This window comes from Ursus maritimus, unplaced genomic scaffold (assembly GCF_017311325.1).
Source record: "Ursus maritimus isolate PB19 unplaced genomic scaffold, ASM1731132v1 scaffold_9, whole genome shotgun sequence".
NCBI lineage: Eukaryota > Metazoa > Chordata > Mammalia > Carnivora > Ursidae > Ursus > Ursus maritimus.
This window is the reverse complement of record NW_024427107.1, coordinates 52,629,535-52,647,671: the sequence shown is the minus strand read 5'-3', so window position 1 is coordinate 52,647,671 and position 18,137 is coordinate 52,629,535. Positions and strand designations below refer to the sequence as shown.

Here is an 18,137-nt window from a genome sequence, read left to right as displayed (position 1 = left end):
TCTGTGCTCAGTGCAGAGTCAGGGTCTGCTTGTCCCTCTCCCTCTGCTCCTCCCCCTGCTTGCACACACACACACACACACACACACACACACACACTCTATATATATATTTCTAAAATAAATACATAAAATCTTTTAAAAAATAGAAATAAAAAATAAAAATACAGTATTTAATACTGATCTTACTATAAATAACTGAAGTAGTACAAAAAATTGTTCAGATCCTTTTGGAATTTTAGGAAACTATATTTTTCCTCCCTATACCAATTTTGATAAGCAAAAAATGGTGTTTAGAACAGAAAATATTTATTTATTATTTATTTATTTATTTATTTATTTATTTATTTATTTATTTATTTATTGAGAGAGCATGCATGTGTGTGAGAGTGGGATGGGGCGGTAGGGGCAGAGAGAGAGAGGGAGAAAGAGAATCTTAGGAAGGCTCCAAACCCAGCATGGAGCCCAGCATGGGGCTTGATCTCACAACCCTGAAATCATAACCCGAGCTGAAATCAAAAGTTGGACACCTAACCAGCTGAGCCACCCAGGGGCCCCATAACAGAAACAATTTAAAAACATATTGCAGAATCTCAGATTTTCTTTCAACAATCTCTGTTCAGAACATTTACTGAAAGAGCCCGCAACTTTTCCTTTTAGGTCAACAGAGAAAACTCCACTTAAATCTGACTGTTTATTTCCCCTTGTTTTTTCCCATAGATGTATTTCTTGAAGATTTTTTTAATGCTTAAAGTGAAATTTCATGCTCAAGTTCAACAAGCCTCTAACTCTTCGTTTATCCGTAGAACAATGATCATGTCCTCTTAAAAGATATTCCATCTGAATGTCAGCCATTTGTAAAAATTAAAAAGAAAGTTTACCAGATCAACGCTGATTTCCCATAAATTGAAAACAGTAACTTGTAAACTTCTAGGCTTACCTGCCCAAAGCTCACAGCCATCATGGGTACATTATAACTGCAATTATATGAAGTCATGGTGATAGAATATTGGTTGGCCATACTTGATCCATTAATTTTGGTGTGATTCACCTGAAAGTGCTTTAAAAATATCCCTTTATTTGCTAATGCTGGAAGTCTTCTCTTTGGCTTTTCTAAAGAACATAGAAATAAATGGGAAATAAAATTGCATGGACTTTGCTGCTAAAAAAAAAAAATCACCAAATTATATCCATGTCTTGGAATAAGCTGTGTAGAATTAAATTTTAGAAAGATCTTAAGGCAAGTAGTTTTTGGAGCTTGGTAAACTTTTATTTCTAGAATATAAAGCTTTAGTCTGTTAACATATAAGCCTCATCAGATAAAATAAAATATTTAAAAGCCACCCAACCCTGGGTGCCATGTAGCCTTCTGCGGACCTGTTAGTTCTGCTCTGCTTAGGTTCCCTGAATGTGGTGTTCACTAGCATGTGTGCTCCACGAGGACAGGCCCAGGAGGACAGTCTTGTTCACAACGTCTTTAGTACCCAGCACAGTGCCTGCCACATGGCAGGTGCTAAAAGCATGTTATTTAATGAACTACATTTATCTGGGCACAAGTGAGCTGTCTTATATATGTGCTCCACCAATCGTAATGCAGGTCTGGTGAGAGCAGATCAAAAGAAGTGACTCTAAAATAGTTCCATTTATGGGGCGCCTGGGTGGCACAGTGGTTGAGCGTCTGCCTTCGGCTCAGGGCGTGATCCCGGCGATCTGGGATTGAGCCCCACATCAGGCTCCTCCGCTATGAGCCTGCTTCTTCCTCTCCCACTCCCCCTGCTTGTGTTCTCTCTCTCGCTGGCTGTCTCTATCTCTGTCGAATAAATAAATAAAATCTTAAAAAAAAAAAAGATTTAAAAAAAATAAAAAATAAAAAAAAATAAAATAGTTCCATTTAATTTGTGGCCAGTTGACTTATGACCTTGCACTAGAAAACATTTCCAAAGGAAAGGATTCCAAAATTCCTCTGAAAAAATGGTAGTAGTCATTTTCAAGGTGACTGTTTGGAATTAGGCTGATATTTAAAAAGATCACAGTTTAATTTTAATTATTTTATTATCACAGCTCATACATATGTGTCTACTGACATGACTAAAAAAACAATGCTTAGGCTACCAGAAATGAAGTTTTCATTTAAGTATTATTAATTATCACCATTAAGTCCCTGGAAATATTCAGCTGCATTTTACCAAACAGATGTCAAAGTCGATTTAGTTGCCTTTTAGGAACAGATACCTTCATAATAAGTTTCTCAAAAATCAAAGCAAAATGAAAATATTTGCCACCATTTATATATCTGTAAACAGAACCCAGGACTATTAAGACTAATTCTTGCTATAATGACAGAGTTTAAATTATGGATACATTTATCTTTAGAATAAAAAATAATGTGCTTTAAATAATAACATTGAGATAAAAGAATGAGTCATAAATATTTAGAGATTAATGTTTCTATCTAAATTAAAGAATATAAATAATTTCCATGGTAAGATTTTACTACAAGAGACTTAGAAGGCTTAACTAGACATGAAACATACCATCCCACGCCGAGACTGTAGATGTCTGTCCAATGTATACTGCGTCTACATAGAAGGACTGTGATGCTGCCGCTTTCTGGAAACCAATCCTCTGAAGAGAAAAATTTGTCCCAGTGTATTTGGTTTGTATGAGGTCCAGAAGGTCTATGCAAGTATAGGTCCACCTGAAATACGGTTGATTCATTAGGTACATAGGTCAGTTGTAATGTTTAATGTAAACCAATCCACTATAAAAAAACATTAAAATCTCAAGGAGTACAAGTGTTTTTTCCCACAAGAAGACCATTAAGCATACTTCGTTAGCACAGAAAAGCAGCCATAACAAGCAGACAGAAACTAAATTGGTAGTAAAAGATTTAATGTTGCATAGAAATACAGGTTGTCTTTTATTTATAGCCTTAGCAGTGGCCATAGGGACATGAAATATTCTGTCGCAATAGGTAAGGAAACTAAGGAGCATGCACCTCAATGTAGAGCATGTAAATAAAAACAAGACACAAGAATAAAGTAAACTATTTTGGTAAAATATGTCAGGGATAGGACAGTAAATTCAGTTTGGTACTAAGAAACAAAACTGAAACTTGTTACTCCCAAAAGAGTCACTGGAGTTGCACTGTCTACTGTTCCAAGTGACAAGAAAGTGCTATGTGATTTATAATACAATACCTTTTAAATGTGTAATTTAGATGCAAATTTTGCACTAAATATTAACTGCATCGGAATTCCATAAATTATAATTAAGCAATTCAGCTATGAGTTTGCAACAAAGAGATAAATATTGCCATGGAAATAACTAAATACAATTTAACAATAATCTTTACATCAGCTACGACTGTAGTTATTAACTGACTAGTGTGTTTGGGCACCTTTTATTCTAATTTCCTTCATGGTTTATAAAGTCATCATGGGATCCCCCTTAGTGCAACAAAGCTTAGCTTAAACTGATGTGGGAATGGGATAGGCTGGTGATGGGCAGTAAGGAGGGCACGTATCGCATGGTGCACTGGGTGTTATACGCAAGTAATGAATCATGGAACTTTGCATCAGGAACTAGGGATGTGCTGTATGGTGACTAACATAACATAATAAAAAATATTATTATTAAAAAAAGTGCTCTTTAAGAAAATATGAAAAAAGCACTTAGGGTCTCAGTAGAATTCTACTCTGATTACAAAATTCTGAAGTTTAAAAATCTACTACCTAGAAAATTTGATTTACTGAACAGGATCCTTTATCAGACAAAAGGAGACTACAAATGGTATCAAAATACATGGTATCAAAACATATCAAATACATATATTTGATACAATGGTATCAAAAGTTAAGTGAACAGTACATGGCCTTTGTGGCTAGATCATAGTGTTTTCTAAAAGAAATCAGATTTAACTTTTCAGATTTTGAAACTTGATTTACAGTTACAAACATCGCTGCTTTTGGAAGGTTATAGAATGATTCTTGGGAGAAATGGCATGTCTAACACTAACACTAACACCAACACTGTCCTGAAAATAATCTAACGCTAACACATCTATTTGACCTAGATGACCTGACCTAAATAAAAGCAGATCTAGAAACACCCAATAGGAGCAGGAGAGTTTACTTTGCCTTCACTGGCAATAGTTTTAACCAGTGAACCCTATTCCTTTAAAAATAAAGAAATTATTGCTTACAGATCTCACAGCATTTAGGGTAAAGGAAGCCCATCCGTTCTATCAAATTTAGTGCATCTTCAAATTACCTCACAGCAGATACATTACAAGTTAAAAGGAAAGACCTGTTAGCAAATATGGTAAGTGATGGTTTGACCAACATGGAAGAACCGAGATCTGTAAAACATCCCCAAATCCTCTTACAGTGGAGGAGGGAAACGCGTGCAGGTGGTGCTCATCAAAACTCAGATTGTGATTCTATTGTTCAATTCAAGTATGCAGGGAATGGTTATAGCAATATGTACCCCGGGGAATACTTTTTAAAAATAAAAAAAGTGTGTATGTGTGTGAAGGTGTCTTCATTATTACTTTTATTGTATGTGAAATTTTCGTGTGTATTGAATGTGGAAATGCAAAAGTGGATTGACATAAATTTCAGAATATATACCAATTAATAAAAATCAAAACACAATTATGCAGAACTAAATTGTGCTTGAGGGCATGGCAATTATAGTCATTAAACAGCTTTCTCTAGGCTCATTTAGTTTCTCCCCTTATAGTTTCTCCTTGCATTTCTATGTGTCTAACTTTTGGCAAACCAAGTATTAAAAAGTCTCCTTTCTCTCTTAATTTTGGAATATTCATTGAAATATTTTATTTTATCCACTCACACTTAGAAAGCACCTTTTTGGCAGTGATCAAAGTCTAATGACAATATTGTGATAAAGCAGTCTCTTTCTACCTTCCTTCAGTAAGCAGGAACATTATTAGATTTAATAATACATGATTTAAATTATAAAATTTACCATTGTTTTGTCTTTTCAATAGTTATGGGTGATAACACCAGACCAATTTTTATTTTCACAATCTATAGATGTATTTTTGGCACAACTATTTCTGCTAGGATGCTTATGGAGAAGACAGGAAAACTGCAGTCACATCTATGATGCACATGATTTTAAAAAAACTAACAAAAGTGAAAAAAAGACTAACAAAAGTGGGCTTGTTTTACCTTCAGTTTATATATTATAGTATAACTTCAGTTTTGTTTTTTTTTTTAAGATTTTTAAAATTTATTTATGTGACAGACAGCCAGCGAGAGAGGGAACACAGCAGGGGAGTGGGAGAGGAAGAAGCAGGCTCCCAGTGGAGGAGCCCAATGTGGGACTCGATCCCAGAACGCCGGGATCACGCTCTGAGCCGAAGGCAGACGCTTAACGACTGCGCTACCCAGGCGCCCCGACTTCAGTTTTAAATTCATAGCGTAACTTACTTGTTTCCATTAGTAAAGTTATATGTAAATTGTATATCATTGCTTTTCATAACCTTGCTTCTGTCTTGGTATTGGAATTTCAGAGCAATAGAATTTGCCAAGAATCCTTTGTATGCCAAACACAACTACACAGGAAAGTAAAAAAGAAATCAATAATAATATCTTACCTTTAAGTTCTTTTATAGCAATTCAAATTAATTCAACCCAATAAATAAATATTGAGAACTTTCTGTGTAAAATGTTTCAGAACACAGAGAAAGAATAATTAATTTCAGCCAATTAGGTACAGAAAAATTGGGGAAGATTTTCTAGAAGAGGAAGTCTAGTTGAAGTGACCTTACGATAATGATTAATTCTTTAATGTTTTGTTAGATATGGTTTCCTTAAAAACGGAAATAATCCACTCCCTGGATTGGAGTAGACCTGGAGCAATGTAACGTCTAAATGCAGCTCTAACTGAACTCTGTCCGCAGTGAATTTAAAAGCCCATCACCCACAGGCAGAAGATAAACACTCCAGTAGATTAACTGGAATATGAATGGTAGCTGAGCATTTAGATAGAATTGGAGATGAATGTCATTGTAAAATAGTAATTAAACACCAATTTTAATGGTCTACAACATCTTAAGCATACCAAATATACTCAGAACTAGAACTTGAGTTTTAAAAATCTTTTCCAAATAAAATTTTTGCAATGTGAAAACAAAACAAAACAAAGGACTTAGAACTTGAGAACGTGCATCACAATTTGAGAATTTTAAAACAAGAAAAAGGGTAAACAAGACCATGATGGCTAGTCTTAAATACCTATCCTAAAACTACCATCACTGCTCACGCTTTTCCTTCACTTGTCCTTGACTGGATACCCAAGATCACTCTATGATGGCTATCCATTTTTTGTTCTTCTTAATAAATGAAGGAATATTGAAGTGACAGCACATTTGTAATGGTTTTGGTATTCAAATTTACGTGCAAATAATTTTCTCTGAAATTATAAGATAAAGCAGAATACATGTGTATGATACTACATATTTTTCTTAAATTTCTTTTTTTTTTTGAGAACCAAAAGAAGATGAAATCACAAATACCAGAATGTCAACCACGGTACTTGTCCAATGTGACATGATTTCACATGACTAGCAATTTTCCCTGTCTTAAAATTTCATGAAATTTTATTACCAAGGTATTTTACAGATTAAATTAGCATATCATTTTGTTGAGTTTACCTGATTATAAGGAAATAATAAAATGTCTCCATATGGTAGTCTGTTTGGTTTAACATCTGCTGAGTCAAAAAGCACAGCTGGGTTTTTCAGGGAATAACGACCACAGTAAGCATCAGTTTCAGCTGTCTTCTTCCCTCTGTTAATATCTTCCTACAGAAACAATAATATTTCAAATGAAAATATGCTTTATTGTCCTGCTTTTATTCCCCCACATCTCCACCTCATTCAAGTTCCAACTTGGATCCATTGTTTCCCATGCTGCTTTAACTTGAGACATTCTATCTCCTCTTTGAAACTCTGAAGCTCTCATCTTGTATCACTCCTTTGGCTCCAAAATCATATAATCCCTCGTACCTATATCTGACTATTTCCTAAATCTTATCTTTCTCCTTATATCATGAACTCTTAGGGATATTTATTTATTCCTTCCACAAATATTTATTCAGTATTCACTGTGTGCCAGGTTTTTGTTTGTTTATTCATTTGGTTTTTTGTTTAATCTTCCAGTTTCAAGGGAAGCAATTTGCTTTATATAATGCTGTATTACAAACGGTATTCTCTGGGGGGCGCCTGGGTGGCACAGTGGTTAAGCGTCTGCCTTTGGCTCAGGGCGTGATCCCGGCGTTCTGGGATCGAGCCCCACATCGGGCTCCTCTGCTATGAGCCTGCTTCTTCCTCTCCCACTCCCCCTGCTTGTGTTCCCTCTCTCGCTGGCTGTCTCTATCTCTGTCAAATAAATAAATAAAATCTTTAAAAAAACAAAACAAAACAAAACAAAACAAATGGTATTCTCTGAAGCCAATGAGGAAACAGGATATACTCTGCATCCAAGTACAGAAAACAAATGAAAGACCCTATAGATCTTACATTTGTCCATCTCGTCTACTTTCCCTTGATCAAGAAATTTCTTATGTGGTGGAAATGCTGCTTTCACAAATGAATCACATGATGATGTAGGGAGTGCTAAAACAGACCTTATCGGTAAATGTATAGCAAAATTATGTTTGCAATTTTGACAATAGGAATTAGTGCCAGTACAAAGAAAATCACAAAATTACAAGCATTTATATGAATTCTTATTAGGTCAGTTTCACAGTTCATTTAACATTCCATACCAGGCTAAAATCAGTCTCATAATCTCTAAAGTATTTCACGACAAATCCTTCTTCAAAATTTGCAATTTGTGGTGGACACTTGGCGGTAACCATTTCTTCCACGGCTGCCTGAAACTGAATTAACAATATGAGCTTCAGTAACTTCTTTTTCATGAAGAGTTAGAACATTCACAATTCTACCACTAATTTCGTTCATTAGTTATAATAGAACATTTGCATAACATAATTCCTATACTTTAGCCATCATTATGATATCACTTCCTAAATATTTTTAAATTCATTTGTAATAATTTTAGTGTCCAATGACTCTGTCAAGAGTTTTATTTTAGAATGACAATAGTTACATCCAATTGGGCAATATCAGCTTACATAGTTGTTATAAGGTAGACATATTTGTTTAGCAGTTTTTTTAAAGGAGGCAATGAGGCGAACCTAAATGAATTAGCACCCAATTAAACAGGTTCCAAATGAATAGTTTTCTCAATCAACTGAAAATTAACTGGAAAAAACTATACACTCTAATGCATTCTATTTTTCAAGAGAAGAAATTCAGATACTATGAGACTGTATTTATGCTTATTTAAAAAATAATCAATCATTTTGGATTATTCAGGAATTGGTACACACTCACAAGTTCTCCTGTAATTTCCACATCTGCTTCTCTGGCAAAGCACGATATAATGTTTAGAATTAAGGAGATAATATAAAATCTTTAATCATCAAACAAATATTAACTTAAACTCATTGTGCAGGTAGTTGTCTAAATTCAGTAACTCCCAAGCAAACATTCTTTCTACAGGAACAGTTGCCCCCTACGAAGACAGACTGGATCCTGTTGACATAGTTCTAAGAACTCCCTTCCAAACCTTCTGTCTCTGTGATGTTTCCTCCCGTCTCTGCTCTCTATGGGTTGGCTCCAACCCACCATGCCAAGTAAAAGAGCATATTACCACTCCTTAAAGTGTGGGAATTTCTTTTAATAGGTGATGTTTAAATAGCTTTTTCCTTAAGAAATTGTTAACAGAGAACATACTTCAGCTTCTGATGACCATGGGGTCAGAGGCTTAGAAGTGATCCCATCCCAGTTCAGTGTGAATGTGTCCAAACTGGGTTTTCCTCTGATTTGTTCTATAATAGTCAGTGTGACATTGTCCCCTTCAAATACTTCATAACCAAGCAGATCAAAGTCTCCTGCAATGAAGTACCAAACAGAATTTGAAGATGTTAATTAATAAAATACCAACATATCCATAATAGACATTTAAAGTAAACAAAATTAGTTTTATTTAGTTGTATTATCACCAAAAAAAAAAAAAAAAAAAAAAAAAAGGATGAATGGAGAAGTTGTGGATCCTCAAGTTTGAGCAGATTTAACTGTAGCAGAAATAGCAAAACAGCAAATAAAGTGCTATTCATTTAAGGTTCAGTTTTCATGGCTTAAAAGAAAGGATTATGAGATAAACAGAAGGGGGTATTGGGACCATGTGGTAAAGATCAATGGGCCAGCAGCGGGATATTCCAAAAATTCTCTTAGTTTTGTCCTGGTACCATTATTGTAGTATAAAGGGCTAGGCTGGGATATTGCTATTTTCTTTAAACATGAATACAGCACAAAGCTGAATTCCAGGAGATAGCCCCAGGCCTATGAGGCCTGTTTATACAATCTCACTTTGAAAGAAACAAGGGCTTGTCCTCAGATGTATCTCTGCTTTGGGAAGATGCTTTGCCAGTGGAATCCCACTGACCTTCTCTGTTGAATAATGTCCTAGAATTTGCCCCATTATGATTTTAGTACCATTTATTTCTTAAGGTCGCTGCAGAAGACTTAAGATTTCTCTCTAAACTATCAGTATGTTTCTGGGAGAACAAGGATAATCATCTCTTCATTTATGCAGCATTTCGACAATCTAACCTTTGGGAAATTTTTAGAATTTCAATTCATGTTAAATAAAATTCTTTGCCCTCCATTCAATAACCAAATTAACAATTGTACAAAATGAGATATAAACAATGAGGTAACATTTTAGTTATATGAATCGGAAAATAATGATGGCCCAAAGAAAAGTAAAAAAAAATAGATATTCAGAGACCTATTTTTGAGCTAGACAGCCCAAATACTAATCTTGGTTGCTAAACTTGGCTTTAAAACTTGAAAATGCAAAACATTAACAGGAAGTTAACAGCTATTACTTGAAAAGGAGAGAGGTCAAAAAATTTTGGAAAATGTTGTATTAAACACAGGTGAAATGTTTTCTTTCAGTTTTTGTTTTTGTATGTTTGTTTTCTCACTGTAGGAATCCTCAGGGATTTTAATATTAAGGAGCTCTGTCAGTCTTCAAGAAGAAGCTGACGTACGCAGTTTCCCATATGGATGTGACCACAGAATCCTTTCATCAGGCAAGATCTGGCCAGACTAGTGTCTCCTGAGAAATACTAACTACTTAACTTTATTTCCAGAATTCACATGTTCACTGATTTTTGCTAAATTAAAGCAGGCTCCAGATAGCGCATCTGGAGTATACACAGTGTATTTCCCACACACTGGAGTTGTACAGTACTTAAAATACAACTAAAGTGAATTACGATAGAAAAAATTAACCATTTGATTTTTATTTCTCCTAAAATTAGTCGAGGCTATGTATCCACTTCTTTTCCTCTGTCATTTTATGGAGTTTTTATCTTTTTCAGTGGAGTTGTACAAGATACAAATTTGTTTCTTAGAAAAAACCTAACAGAAGTACAAAATGATACATATGCTTACCTCGAGTTGATATGAAAGTTACCACGTAAACATAGCTTTGGGGGTTTTGTGTTCTTATTACTTGAACTGTATCCGGTTTTATAGACCAGAGGTCATTTAAAGCTGATTGCAATATGAAGTCAGAAGCATCGCCAGGTAGCAAGACTTTTGGATTAAAAAAAAAAGTCAAATGATTAGAGGTTTTAATTAAAAAAAAAAATAGTCAAAATCTTTTTGCACTACCATAGCCAGCACTGATGTTTTATATTTGAATTTTTTAAGGTGCCCATAGTCTGTATCATATGTTATCACTTAGTGAAACTGTTTTGAAACTAATTCGAGTTCAGTAATTATGACTACTTAATTGGATTGTGATTTCTTGAAGAGCAGGATCATATTTTATTTTTTTTTATTCCCATAGTTAATAAGTACTGTGTTCGGAAAACAGTAAGCATCTATCAATATTTACTTATTGAAACTATTAATGGAAATAGCAAAAATTATATTTTCAGGTTTATTATAAAATATTGAGATGTAATGTCTTTGTTAAGAGATAAATTAGTGTCTCATAGCTTTATCACTTAATTTGAGAAATTGGAAGAAATATTTACTTCTCTGTAATGGTGAATTTAATTCTTATTATCTTAACTTACACCTGTGAGTCACAGATATATAAATTCCTTATATGCACTTAGATATACATTTATCATGAGCCTTACGAAAGATAATGATATCATATATCAGGAAGTTGTTTTTACTGATGCCATTTTTTATCCCAGTCTTTTTCTTCACAATATATTTTTAGCTTCTTTGTCTAGTATACTATTAAAATGGTATTTTCCAGACAGTAGAATTTGACTAGAGCAAATTTTTATACTTTCATTTATAGATGAAGGGAAATAAAATCTCCTTTGTTATTTACAACTTACCAGTTTTCTCCATGTTATAGATTAATCTATATTGGTAGCGTGAACATGAATTAGCTTCCACACAGGGGCTGGTTACCGTGATCTTCTGAACTTCATTAGTTGCACTAGATGTTTCCCAATTTTCCAATGTTATAACCTATTTCCCAATTTAAAAAACATATCTTTACTGTATAGAAAAACACATTTTAAATGCATGACAGTCAACTACTCAATGCCTTCTGATTGCTCTATTTTACCGTAAATGATAAAATATTTCAAAGTTTCACTCGTATCAAATAACAGCCTCTTGAGTTTTAATACAGATACTCTAAGTCACAAAGTCAATCATCTTCCACGACTGCCTTGCCCCCAAACAGTATCTTCCTGAGTAAAAGTAATAACCAAATAGAGCTCCTATCTTTGAACATTTACTTTCTACGAGGCAGATCTATAATCACGGCAAACCTGGACTTCCTGGACAATTGTCGACTGGGACCTGATAACTTGTTCTTCATTCACTGCATCTTCTGTCTGCTGCTCTGTATAGACATTTCTATACTGGTACAGGCCAACATCAACGAAGGCACTCAGTCTATACTCCTGCAGCAAGATTTCAATGTAATATCTGGAAAATAGGAAATTTTTTCCAGTGAATAAAATTATAACACTATATAAAAAAAACCTGCCTATTAAATGATTTATATTGTAGTAGCCCTGATTTTATTTCGTTTATTTTTTTTTAGTATCCCTGATTTTAAATATTAAAGTTTCATAGTGGTTTGTTAAAATGAAAGGAATTATGTAGGATACCTACACAAGAGATATGGAGTTGTCCCCATTCATGACTAATTCATTCAGTTTTGTCAGTAAATATTTATTGAAACAGCTACTACCCCTTATCCTCAAGGAGCTTAAAACAAAATTACATTTACATTATAATGCAAACTCCCTGGCATAAAACACAGAGGGCGTGTGGAGTTTAAATACTTTAATATGTACAAGAAAATGACAGGCAGACTTAGACGTATCACGTACTTTGTTTCGGAGTGGTTAAATGTCTCAGCGATGGAAGTTTCTCTCTAGTTCCTTAAATAATGGCTCCACTTTTAACTTGGGAAATAAAACATGGCTTCAGGAAACTGTTACTGATCAGATTGATTAGGGCCCCCCAACAAGCTGGATCATCCAACCGCCTATCCAGGAGAAGGCATTCACTGACCAGCTGTTACAGGTGATGAAAAGCTCTTGGTTACCTACCCAAATCTCTATCAATGTCACCACTGCCCCCATCTTTGGAGAGGCCAGCTGGGAGTTCCTCTAAATTGCCTCACATCATTCAACAGATACCCTCTTGGATGTGAAGATTAAGTATTCACAATTCATGAAAGCTTCCGAATGAGCGACATGTATCACCCCTCATCTTTCTAGGAAGATGGGTCATCCCCCTCGTAGAACTGATATTGGAGGATTACATCAGGCTCTTGGCTGCCCGGAGAACCTGTTTGCCAGCTCTGCCAAATCAATGTAGGCAACACTAAGAAGCAGACCTCAAAGAACCATTAAATTCTGTATCCTTATTAGCAGCTTAAAAACATTCACTAGGTAATTTCTATGTATGAGACACTGAGCACTTTGCAGACATTATTGTTTTTAATCTTCACAAAATATATATTATTGTTCTCTTTGCTCATATGAATAGCAGACACTAAGAGAGTTTTAAAGATTGAAAGGTTTTTTAAAAATTAGTAACTGGGGTATGATTCAAAGTAGAACAGGGTAACCAAAAAGATAAGCATTTAGAGATGGGGTTATATTATCTGAGTAGGATGAATTTGGCAAATGAGCTACCTTTGGAAAGGTCCCAGGGACACTGTGCAATAAGCCAGCTAGAGTGGCCTCAATTTCAGAATCCACAGCCATCATTATAAGTGTCAGTGTATAAATTCCAAGCTACCTTGCAGGACGACGGATATCAGATAGCAGATGTGTTACTAGTCACTTTCATGTAAGCTCTGTGCTCCTGCCAAGCAGATAAACTAAACGCATTTTCCAAGGCCAAGGCAAAGCCTGAAGGTGTATTAACACTTAATAGCAGTAGGGATTAATTAGGTACTCCGCTTACCCTGAGTCGACCCAGTGATCGTGAAAAAAGCAAATGTTTAAGTATATAAAGAAGTGATAAGAGGAGGAAGAGGAGAAAGAGAATGGGATGCTTTCTCCATGTCATTAGTACTAAGACTTCAGTGAGAAAACTGAGTATGAGTGCCCTCAGGGACCTTTGATCCCAACCCTCTCTGTCTAGCTCCATCAGATCTTCATGGTGCTGTCTGTGGGCATAATCTCAATGTCTGGAAGGGTGGCATGGTAAAATGAAAAAACAAAACAAAACAAAAAGCAATGTACCACCTAGAAGTGAAGTCTATTTCTTCACCCCTTGAATCCAGATTTGGCCATCTGCTTTGGCCAAAATGATATTAGCAAAGTGACACAAGCAGAGTCTTTAAAAGTCTACGTGCAATTAACAATTGCTCTCTTTACTGCTGGAAACCCATTCACCAATGTAACAAACCTGGCCTAGCCCTCTGGGATGTGAGACCATGTGGAGTCAGACATGCCAAATATCTAAGTTCCAACCATGCAAACTGAGGTTTCCCAACACATGAGTGAGGCCATCCTGGGCCATCAATCACCAGCTGAAGGAGCCGAGCCAATCACAAAAATGGGTTGCTTTAAGTTACTAAATTTGGGGGAGTAGTTTCTTATGCAGCAAAACCTAACAGATACAAATTATATATGGGAGATGATCTCACTGAATCTACTGACCTCCGTGACACTTAGCTACTTTGAATATACCATGTCTTTGACCTCCCTGCTTTCTAGGAACCCTGAATGGCTTTCTGAATGCGATTATCTGCTCTTTGAATGATACTCCCATTTTCTCCCTGGAATTGACCTTTCAGCACAAAGTGTTGTATTCCTTAAGGGCAGGGAGTATATTTTAATTTTTTTTTGTATTAAATTTCCTGGCTCAGGGTCTAAAATAAATCAATGAATGTTAAATATATATTAGCTGTGGTACCAACACATGTGGTTTTGTGGTCTTTCTCTAGAAATATTCAAGAGCTCAGGTCTTGAGCAGGGAAATTAGATGGCTGGATTGACGGAAAGGTCCTAGTAAGAAACTAAGAACAGGATTAAGTAAACTTCACAAAATTATAATTTCTGCAACAGGGAAAATTTAGATATCAAATTTCCCAGGTTGGCTGAATGCCAGTATTCTTGAAACTATAGAAACCATATTTAACAAAATTATGAAGAATGACAAATTATAAATTAAGCCAATAAATTAACATCACTTCCAGCAATAAAACAAATTGAAAATATTTTTAGGTATAAACTTATAGTTTTTAAATACCACACAACAATTTAATGAAAAATAAAAAAACCTTACTCTTTTCCTTTCTGAAGATGAATCTCATCTGATCTTTGTGTTGGACTGGAAAAGTAATCATTGGCATTGGAAGAATGATATGCAATCCTCACCTTACCCCCAAAAAGAAAGACAAAGGAGAGAGAGAGAGAGACAGAGGGAGAACTTATTAATAGATCTTTTCAGCCTTTAATTTTCATTTATTATTTGTCAATTCTAGAAATTTTATAAATAGAAAAATATGAAACTACCGTATTTTTCTTCTAAGATCTATCATCCATGGTGAAATGAAGTTTTTAAAAATTATCAAATTTTCCACTTCATACCTTCCAGCCTTAACTAACATCAGCACCACTATACCATGAATACATATAGACTGTAGCTTTTCCACAGTTAGAAATGCAATGGAAAATAGATACGTACCAGGAGGAAGGTTGTTATTATTAAATAAAATACCCTTTTGCTCTGTGGAGAGGTTTTAGGGATTTAATCCAAATGAGATCACTAAAAGTAGGTCTGAAAGATGCTACAGATCACGAAATGGGTCTGAATGCTAGCATGAGAAGACCTTGGGCTTCCCATCAGGAATGACTATACCATCCTTGGAGGAAACACGCTGAAAAGCTACAGTAAAGTTAGAATTCATATATTACAGCAGGAACTTAAACTTGTTCCTCTCGTTTGGGAGGTAATCTTGCCATATACGTGGAGTCATAAAATGTTCTTTTGAATTAATTTATTAATTTCACATTTGCAAAACTCTCCTAAAGAAATAATTAAAATGCAGAATAATTTAATGAACACAAATATTCAACAGAGTATTATTTGTGGTCATAAAAAGTCAGAAGTAAGCCAAAAACTTATCTGTATGCACAAAGTTATCCAGGTTTAGTAAACCTAGACAATAAAACACTATTTAGTCATCAAAACTGTGTTGTGAAAATTATTTAATAAATATTTAATGTAGAAATACTAATATGTGACCAAAATGACTATGAAATTGGACACAAAATCTGATTTATATAAAAAACAAAACAGACACAAAAAGAAGTGATAGACTTCAATCTCATAACCACATAATAGTGAAATACCTCTAGTAGGAGAGTGAACTATTTTTACTCTTTCCCAAATTTCCTATGGATGGTTAAAATTCTTCCATAATTAAAATAATCTTTAAAGGAAACATGTTTTTCCTTCCTAGAGAAAATTTAGATACAGGAAAACATTTTTTTTTTAGGTGATGGGTTTTCTATGGTGACTTTATAGGTCACATTACACATGTTAAAATAGCCAAAAACCCAACCGTGTGAAAATACATCTCATAAATGAGATACATAAAAAGCTTGTCATATGGCTTTTATAATATTAAATAATATTCCGTAGCTTCCCTACCTTATCTTTTGGATGTCCAGTCTGACTGAAATACAGAGCATAACGGTCATCGCCTTTGATGTAGAATCTGTAGACGTCAGAGTCTGGAGCCACCAGAAACCCACTGAAGCGCACAACAAACGTGTCTTGCTCCATGGGCCAAATATAGGAAGTCGAATCGACCCAACTGGCCCCCAGGTACCCTGGTGTTTTTTCATTGTATTCAAGTATCTCTTCAAGATGCACCGGCCGACTATTATTCCATACCTCAAGCTTTAGGCCTCTCCCGCCTGAATACGACAAAATAAAAGAATGCTCTCATCAGAATGTTGATGTGATGTCTCAATGGCCCTGTACTCGGGTGGTGGTTTTAGATATTCTATTGCTATTCACGTGTTTAAAGAGCATGCTTGCAAACAAAACAATTACACATACCCATACATGTACCTGTACCCATAGGATAGAGCTATTAAGAGAGACTACAATTTATTTATTATTATTTCACATATTTGCACCTCAGTTTCTACATATGTAAAATGGCAGTAATATTACTACTTGCATGGTTGCTATGGGGATTAGATATTACTGTTTTACTTAAGATAATAATATGATAACTATTACCTGTGGTATGACTGATGTTGCTTTACACAGTTAAATCTCAAAAATCTATGATTCAGACCATTTAATTTCAAAATCTTTGCCTGATTACTCTCTCAAACAAAAGTTACTCAGTTAATGGTTTGCAACTAATCAAAGAATGGATTGTGTTGGCTTTAAGATTTTTGTCAGCATGTGTTCTTTCTCTTCTTTTTAACGTTACTTCTGTTCTATGGTTTCCTCTCCTTCTTGGACAGAGAGAAAATTCTCATTAAAGTGAACTTACACTTGCCAATGTAAACTCTGATTAAGGTTTTTCATAATCATAAGGGAGCCATCTCACTTTTTTTTTTCTTCCCTAAACTACACCAATCAGACTCAGGTCTTCTTCCAACAGCCTTAAGCTGGTCTGGAGTGGCTAGATTTAGCAAATGATGGCTCGTCCTCTTCAGCTGAGTTTCTTTGGAGAAAAGCTTGGACACCTCGAACTTTGGCAGCAGTAGTGTTCTCTGATACATACAACTTTATTAAAGTTACCAATTGTGATTATCAAAGTATTCTCTTAAAACAGGGCATTTTTTTCTCCTAATGTCATTCCAAACAAGAAAATTTAAGAGGTTGATAAACAAAATTTACTTGGCTTCAAATGCCAACCAGTGATACAATCATAAGCCAATTCCAATGTGTGCACAAGATATGAGATACACACCCTCAAACCCATGCACAGCCTCTCAGTGAGTGTTATCACTGCAGATGTCAAGCGCTTACCGTGGGCCATGGGCCAAAGTCTGGAAAGAATTTTGAGTTCCATTTCTCTTATCCCCTGTTATCACTCTTAAAACATTCTAGACAAGGAGGGATTTAACCTTTGCCATTTATTTTTTAACCACAAAAAGGCATTTATAAAATGTCCATGGGGCCTGCACCAACATTCAGTAATCTCATTTAATCTGAAATAAAGTCCCCATCCAACTCATTCAATAGAGATGTGCCGTTTTCAGTAGGGTGTTTCAGGAATTCAGGCTGAGTTTATCTCCATGGTGCGGCTTTGAGGCAGCTATTTTAATACAGATAGTCCCTGATCCAGAAAGTGTAAAGAGAAAAACTAGGAAGAAATGTATTATAATTCTCACTACAAATGCTAAAAAGTTCAAATATTTTTTGTTACTAATTGTTATGGGCTGAATGTTTGTATCCCCTCCAAAATTCAGATGTGGAAACTTAATGCCCAATGTGATGGTATTAGCAGGTGGGGCCCTTGGGAGGTGTTTGGGTCATGAGAGCGGAGCCCTCATGA

General features: G+C 35.1%; 1 protein-coding gene across 1 annotated transcript in view; it reads right to left on the bottom strand.

Annotated features, from left to right (window-relative positions):
• PKHD1L1 (PKHD1 like 1) overlaps nt 1-18,137 on the bottom strand; it is a 148,927-nt gene that overhangs the window by 104,735 nt on the left and 26,055 nt on the right. Inside the window, exons 13-23 of the mRNA XM_040626062.1 lie at nt 16,265-16,533; nt 14,894-14,985; nt 11,908-12,067; nt 11,464-11,599; nt 10,556-10,699; nt 8,828-8,985; nt 7,795-7,908; nt 6,680-6,829; nt 5,454-5,578; nt 2,532-2,695; nt 938-1,110 (exon numbers count right to left, since the gene is read on the bottom strand). Of these exons, the coding sequence (XP_040481996.1) occupies nt 938-1,110; nt 2,532-2,695; nt 5,454-5,578; nt 6,680-6,829; nt 7,795-7,908; nt 8,828-8,985; nt 10,556-10,699; nt 11,464-11,599; nt 11,908-12,067; nt 14,894-14,985; nt 16,265-16,533 (1,685 nt within the window). The remainder of the gene's footprint in view (nt 1-937; nt 1,111-2,531; nt 2,696-5,453; nt 5,579-6,679; nt 6,830-7,794; nt 7,909-8,827; nt 8,986-10,555; nt 10,700-11,463; nt 11,600-11,907; nt 12,068-14,893; nt 14,986-16,264; nt 16,534-18,137) is intronic.